The sequence below is a fragment of the Oncorhynchus keta genome, chromosome 11 (genome assembly GCF_023373465.1).
Source record: "Oncorhynchus keta strain PuntledgeMale-10-30-2019 chromosome 11, Oket_V2, whole genome shotgun sequence".
Taxonomy (NCBI): Eukaryota; Metazoa; Chordata; class Actinopteri; order Salmoniformes; family Salmonidae; genus Oncorhynchus; species Oncorhynchus keta.
In genome coordinates, this window is record NC_068431.1 from 37579068 (window position 1) to 37586313 (window position 7246).

At 42.7% G+C, this 7246-nt stretch overlaps 1 protein-coding gene across 5 annotated transcripts; it reads left to right on the forward strand.

Annotated features, from left to right (window-relative positions):
* The first annotated feature begins 459 nt into the window (after window positions 1–459).
* LOC118390185 (zinc finger protein 711-like) lies at window positions 460–6872 on the forward strand. Of its 5 annotated transcripts, none has more exons than XM_035780483.2 (8): window positions 460–625; window positions 2880–2977; window positions 3091–3522; window positions 3639–3785; window positions 3871–4008; window positions 4147–4281; window positions 4429–4572; window positions 4699–6872. In XM_035780483.2, exons 2-8 carry the CDS (start codon window positions 2899–2901, stop codon window positions 5874–5876), a joined length of 2253 nt encoding a protein of 750 aa, XP_035636376.1. In that variant the 5' UTR covers window positions 460–625; window positions 2880–2898; the 3' UTR covers window positions 5877–6872. The 5 variants fall into 5 exon arrangements, with proteins under 5 accessions (XP_035636376.1, XP_035636378.1, XP_035636377.1 ...); XM_035780485.2 differs by having other exon boundaries at window positions 3136–3522; XM_035780484.2 differs by having other exon boundaries at window positions 464–625; window positions 2883–2977.
* The last annotated feature ends 374 nt before the right edge of the window (window positions 6873–7246 follow it).

The window sequence follows — 7246 nt, forward strand, 5'->3', positions numbered from 1 at the left end:
CTGGTTTATTTTGTGTGGCTTCACAATCCCTTCCACTGCAATTGGACACCTTATCCATAATTTCTCATCTTAAATGCTCAATGCTAAAATCCAAATGATCACCAATGAAATTCATCTTAATTTGATTCAGATTTGGGAATTGACACATTCACATACTTAGAACTGATACAGTATATCATTATTACATTGTCACTGTAGAGTATCTCACAGGGCTTGGTTGTAAACACCATCTAATTCTGCATACTAAAAGTTATACCACAACATGTTTCAGTTGAAACTATCATAATTTAACACGTTGAGGACAGTTACAGTATTGAGCCCTATTTAGTTCTTGTTGCAAATTGATCAGTTCTGGTATACACTACTGCGCCACCTTTTAGTTAGAATAAACTGTTGAAGACCGAGTGCAGTTTGTCACCTACTTCCCTACCGCCCCCACCCTTCCGAGCTAACAGCGAGCTACGTGATTGGTCCAGGCCTGAAAAACAGCCTTCAGGATCTAGAATGTTGTACAGGCCTTGCATTCGCACCATGAGAAATATAACCTAATTTAATAATACGACTGCGGAAATACTGTTCAAACCGGAAAAGTGGAATTAAAAAAAGACAGTAGTGACTTGATTTGGTAAGTATATATTACATTTAATGCGATATGACGATGGGGCCTTGTCACGAAGGCTTATGGGCCTCTACCCAAGCCGAAAAAACAACAACAATGACTGCTAGCTAGCCGTTGATAGCTATGCTAACTAACGACATAGCTCGTTCGGAAATATGTGACTTTTGTAAGACGAAAGTCATTTGTGCCATCTTCCAGTGCACACGTTCTAAAGTATGGTAGGTTTACTGCGTTTATTTGACTAATGATATCGATTGCAATTGCTGGGAATGCTATTGCTAGCTAGTTAGCTTGCTAATTTAGCCCAACAATGGCCCAGACTGGGCAGAAAATATGCATTTACGGTCAGGATGTCGCAGAGCGTCAGTCTTGCACGCTTGTTGTTGGAGTCTTGAAACAAGCGCATAGCTTGGATTTCATTAAATATTTAGCATAGATTCGATTTATGCTTATCATTCATGCATAGCCATTAATTTAGCTAAATTCACCGTGTGCACTCAAGCGCCTTTGTTGTCGGGATTCTGTGTCCACAATGTAAACAGAAGCCGCCATATTTAATGCGTCTGCGCGCGCTCTCTACGGTCAGTCAACTACTGCATTGGGCGAAAACAGTGCGTGTGAATCACTTGCCAGCTACTTTCCCGTATCTGTCACTGTAACTACAGACACAGATAGAACAAGGAGCAATATCTATGCTAGCGTGGCTCGGGGATTCTAACCAGCGACCTTTCGGTTACTGGCCTAAACGCTAGGTTACCTTCCGCCCCCAAACCACAATGTCTCCTGATACTAGGACATTATAAAGGCACATTCTTACAAGTAATAAAGTGGTATTGATTAAGTAGGGAATCTGAATCAGAGGTGCTGCCTTAATCGACTTCCACGTCTTCGACGCCCGGAGAACTCAGGGGTAGAACGACAGATTTTTACCTGGTCAGCTCGGGGATTCGATCTAGCAACCTTTCGGTTACTAGTCCAACGCCCCAACCACTAGGCAACCTGCCGCCCCATTACTATCACCCACAGTGCAAATGATGTTATATTGACACATTAGCCCTGGAGGCATGTATTATTTGTTGGTGCCAGAAGTCTCCCTTTACTTGTAACTCCAGTCTACTCAATTGATCCAAACCAAGGAGTATCACCTGTGAGTGTGTGAATATAAACACATTGTAGCTTTTTGCTTCCCATTAGATGTATCATTGTATCATCAACCACCTTACTTGTTTTTTTAATTGAACCTTTATTTAACTAGGCAAGTCTGTTAAGAACAAATTCTTATTTACAATGATTGCCTACCAAAAGGCCTCCAGTAGGGACTAAAAAAATGACAAAACACACATGACCAGAGAGAGAACTCTACATAAAGAGAGACCAAAGACAACATAATATACTTCTGCATTTATCAAATAGTTTACCCTCTCTAATTTTTACATTTGAGTAATTTAGCAGACACTCTTATCCAGAGTGACTTACAGAAGCAATTAGGCTAAGGTGCCTTGCTCAAGGGCATATTGGCAGATTTTTCACCTAGTTGGCTCGGGGATTCTAACCAGCGACCTTTCGGTTACTGGCCTAAACTCTCGGTTACCTTCCGCCCCCAAACCATAATGTCTCCTAATACTAAGACATTATAAAGTCACATTCTTATAAGTAATAAAGGATTATAGCAGTCTTTATTTCCATTACCACAATTATATTTCAAGATAGATAAAATCATTGAAGCTGATGCATCTGTTATGTGTTTTTCTTTTCTCTATTTCAGGCGTTTCTCCTCCCTAGCTGATTAAAAAAAACATAACACTTCCCTGATGGTTTGAGAGCTCAAAATCAAATATGGAGTGGTGAAATACTGTCATTAGCAATGTGTTTTTAATCTTTCAGTATTAACATTTTGTTAAAGCTTTAATGTCACATAAACGAGTACAGTGAAATGTCTTTCTTGCAAGCTCCAAACCCAACAATGCATTATTCAATGTTAATGTTTATTCAGCATTGAATCAGTGTTGAGACATTTGTAATGAGTTATGCATTGACAGAGGTCCTAATTGATCTGATAAAATTAGATCAACTTAATCATTTACATTACATTTACGTCATTTAGCAGACGCTGTTATCCAGAGCGAATTACAGTTAGTGCATTCATAGCTAGGTTGGACAACCATATATCACAGTCATAGTAAGTCCTCAATAAAGTAGCAACCAGCAAAGTCAGAGCTAGTAAGAAAAATAAAATAATCCTCCTCATTTGTGTTGGTAGCAGACAGGATAAAAAGAGAATGGACCACGGTGGAGGGGTCTTGAACTTTCAGATGCAAGACTCAAAGATGCCACACACAATGATAATGCAGGATTTTGGTAAGTCTATTCCATCAATGCAGAGAACTAATAGTCCATGGCCTTTTGTTTATTTGATTGTGTCTCTGTGTGCTCGAACTGATAACAGTTCCTCCTGATTTCCCCGGTGGCAGGTATGGCCCACATTGACGGTGATCACATTGTGGTTTCTGTGCCAGAGGCGGTGCTGGTGTCAGATGTGACTGACGAGGAGGGAATCATGTTTGAGCATGACCTGGGGTCAGAGGTTGTAGAGGGGCCAGACATCTGCTGCAGCGACGATCCTGACGGCATAATCATGACTGAGTCGGTCCTAGGGGCCGAGGTCGCCATTGAGGACGTGCTGGACCACCATCACCATGTGCTGACAACAGATCTCATAGAGGAATCTGATAGGGTTCCTGACCAGGTGTTTGAAATTGTCACGGAGGAGGTCATGGTCTCCAACTGCAACTCAGAGACGTATGTGGAGGAGCAGGAGGAGATTGAAGACTCTGCAGTCACCATCCAGGAGCCGGACGACGATGCTGGAGAGAGCGTCTCCGAGGACTACCTGATGATCTCCTGTAAGACACATGTCTTATTTTCTTGGTACTACTAGACTGCTCCAACACAAATTTTGACTCTAATAATAGGATGAATCTGATAGTGTATAATGATGAGTGTGCTATTGTTTGTGCAGTGGACGATGTTGGGGAGAAGTTGGACATGGAGGACACGCCCCTGAAGATGGGTTCTGAGGTGATGGAGGATGGCTCCAAAGAGGGTGACTATGACTCTGAGTGCATCAAAGTCTACATCTTCAAGGCAGAGGCTGATGATGATATAGGTAAGGACTCTTACAAGTTCCGATCAATTTGAAAGATACACTTCTGTTCAGTTTCTCTGAATTCAGACATTTACTGTGAGTGCAGGTGGCACAGAGATTGTAGCTGAGAGCGACTTCCACAACGGTCACGCAGTGCTGGAGACTGGGGGCATTGGCAAGCTGTCTCGAGAGAAGATGGTCTACATGGCAGTGAAAGACCCATCCCAGGGGGATTCAGAGATCAGTGAGTCCCCTGAATTAGCAGCCTTTCCTCCAATCCCTTATACAGCACAACATATTAAACGGCTGCCTTATTATTTTTGTCCCAATAGATGGTTGTAGTGTTAAATTAAGTGACTGAGTTTTCCTTGTCTGTGAGCAGACTGCACTGAGATGGCAGATGAGGTGTACATGGAGGTGATAGTGGGAGAGGAGGATGCCCCCGCCATCCAGGACTCACTGGATGACTCCAGCCACAATAAGACCTTCGGCACTGTAGCCTGGGCTGCAGCTTATGGTAAAGCCTACTCCTTTTCTCCATAGACACAAGTTACTCAGAGACATACATTCAGTATGGCGTAAGATAATTCTACATTTAGCCCAACGTTTAGATCTGTTCATGTCACAATTTAAGTGTGTTGAATTGGTGTATAATTTTCCTTAGGTAACAGTCTGGACTCCAGGCTGGAGAACAAGACCAACACAGGGACACATTACCTGAAGATCAGCGACAGCCTGAGTACAAGTAGAGCTCTCAAACAGAAGATCAAGAAAAAGAAAAAGGGAGAAACACGTCAGTGTCAGACAGGTATGGGGTTCTATGTTCATTAAAACATTTTCTAAAAGCTTGCATCATTTTGTAAGATTATACTTTTCTTTTATAGATGTAGGCCTAACAATTCCTGTTCTTTTTTGCCTCCACACTTTTCCTCAGCTGTGATCATTGGTCCAGATGGCCAGCCTCTGACTGTGTACCCCTGCCACATCTGCGGGAAGAAGTTCAGATCGCGAGGCTTCCTTAAGATCCATATGAAGAACCACCCCGACCACATCTTCAAGAAGAAGTACCAGTGCACAGACTGCGATTTTACCACCAACAAGAAGGTCAACTTCCACAACCACCTGGAGGGCCACAAGCTCATAGTGAAGAGTGACCGGGTCCCAGAGTTCACTGAGGTCATGAGGCGTTACTGTGTGGAGAGCCCACTCAGCTCCAATAAGCTCATCCTACGTGACCAGGAGCCCAAGCTGCACCACTGTAAGTACTGTGACTATGAGACAGCCGAGCAGGGCCTTCTCAACCGCCACTTGCTGGCTGTCCACAGCAAGAGCTTTGCCCATGTGTGTGTGGAGTGTGCTAAAGGTTTCCGCCACCCCTCTGAGCTCAAAAAGCACATGAGGACCCACACGGGTGAGAAGCCCTACCACTGCCAGCACTGTGAGTTCTGCTGTGCCGACCAGTCTAACCTGAAGACCCATATAAAGAGCAAGCACGGAGCGGAGCTGCCCTTCAAGTGTGGCCACTGTCCCCAGGCCTTCTCTGACGAGCGGGAACTGCAGAAGCACATGGAGATATTCCAGGGCCACAAGACGCACCAATGTCCGCACTGCGAGCATAAGAGCACCAACTCCAGCGACCTGAAGCGCCACATCATCTCCGTGCACACCAAGGACTTCCCTCACAAGTGTGACGTGTGTGAGAAGGGCTTCCACCGGCCCTCAGAGCTGAAAAAACACACAGAGACTCACAAAGGTGCCAGGCTGCACCAATGCCGCCACTGTGACTTTAAGACCCCAGACCCCTTCATACTCAGTCGCCACATCCTGTCCGTCCACACCAAAGACTTGCCCTTCAAGTGCAAGCGCTGCCGACGGGGCTTCAGGCATCAGCTGGAACTGAAGAAGCACATGAAGACCCACAGTGGGCGGAAAGTGTACCAGTGCCAGTACTGTGAGTACAGCTCCTCGGACGCTTCAGGTTTCAAACGGCACGTCATATCCATCCACACCAAGGACTATCCCCACCGCTGTGACTACTGCACTAAAGGCTTCCGTAGGCCCTCTGAAAAGAGCCAGCACATTGCGCGGCATCACAAGGATGTTTTAATGTAAAGTGCTTCTTCACTTTCCCATATTCAGAACAATCTGATTCTCACTCACTATAGAGCAGGGAAATACAATTATTTCAATGTGATAAATAAAGGATGACAATTGTCACATTTTCCTCGAACTGCATTAGTAATTTATTAACTTGTCCTCACATCACCATTAATACTCAAACCTGGGGTGCTATTCAAACAAACCTCAAGTCAGATAAATCCTGAATCAGAACACTGCTTGAAAGCACACATTTTCTCAGTAGTATGCTTGTCTGGGTTGTTGGAATAGCACACCACTTGTCATATGCAGTATCAGTGGTAAGATAACTCTGTAATTTATCTGTTGACTGTATTCTCACTGTTGACCTTGGGGTAACCATTATCTGACAAGTCATTGTATGATTTTTAGTAATGTTACTGCTAGCAAATTGTGAAAAACATACATTTAAAGACCCAGTTCTAATTTCAAACGTAAACAGTCATCTGTATCAGTTTTCTCTGTATTCAAAAGCATGAAAAGGGGATGTCGACAACCCAGCTTTTTACTTTTATTTGTCCTTTGAAATAATCGCTTGTCAAACAATCAGGGGTTTTAATTTGTCCCATGTGTGCACTGGTAAAATCATATTTCTCAAAGCCAATAACATGTTTACTATCAGGAATGTCTCATGTATCAGATCCAAATCAGTGTTATCTATTCTCTATGTCTGTCAACTGAAATATTAGGAGCTTTAGTAAATAAAGACATCTCCTGATGAATTGTTCACCTCAACCTATTACTTTCATTCACTCTTTTTGCCATCATTCAGTAACAAAGAATGTACCAACCAACAAGTGGATTTGTGTTAAGATGACAGTGTTTTGCATCTTACAATAAGGGCGCCTACTGACACCAAGTTATCCCATGATTGACCTAGAGGTGAAATTAAGATTGTATTTTGTTTATTGATTTAAAATGATTAACATCTGATTTGTAGAAAATAAATGTTATTTTTGAAAGCATCTTTAATTGATGTTGTATACAATGGTGTTTCATGACCAACCAATTGAGGTGTCTTGAGTTGCGACCCACCATAAGGGTTGAGCGGTGAAATAAATATACATAGAACATCATCTTGGCAGCAGAGAGAAGCTAATTTCCAGCAATTCTACACATTTTGCCATGACGCTGAAATAAAAGGTTGCAATTCTATACATTTTTCCAAGGAGCTGAGAATTTTCACTTAAGCTAATTTCAGTCAATTCTACACATTTTGACGTGTTCTTATCCTCAAACATAAAATCAATGGGTGCCTGATTATCTAGTTTTTATTTTGCTGATTGTACATTTTCAGATTATAGGGTATTATCTTTTCTACATACTTTCGATTTGGTTTTAGTTGT

Excerpts from the sequence above, each read along its gene's own strand:
- LOC118390185 (XM_035780483.2), top strand. The coding sequence starts at position 2,899 with ATGGACCACGGTGGAGGGGTCTTGAACTTTCAGATGCAAGACTCAAAG. Across the intron at positions 4,009-4,146 it reads CCAGGGGGATTCAGAGATCA|ACTGCACTGAGATGGCAGAT; the intron begins GTGAGTCCCCTG and ends GTCTGTGAGCAG. Across the intron at positions 4,573-4,698 it reads AACACGTCAGTGTCAGACAG|CTGTGATCATTGGTCCAGAT; the intron begins GTATGGGGTTCT and ends ACTTTTCCTCAG.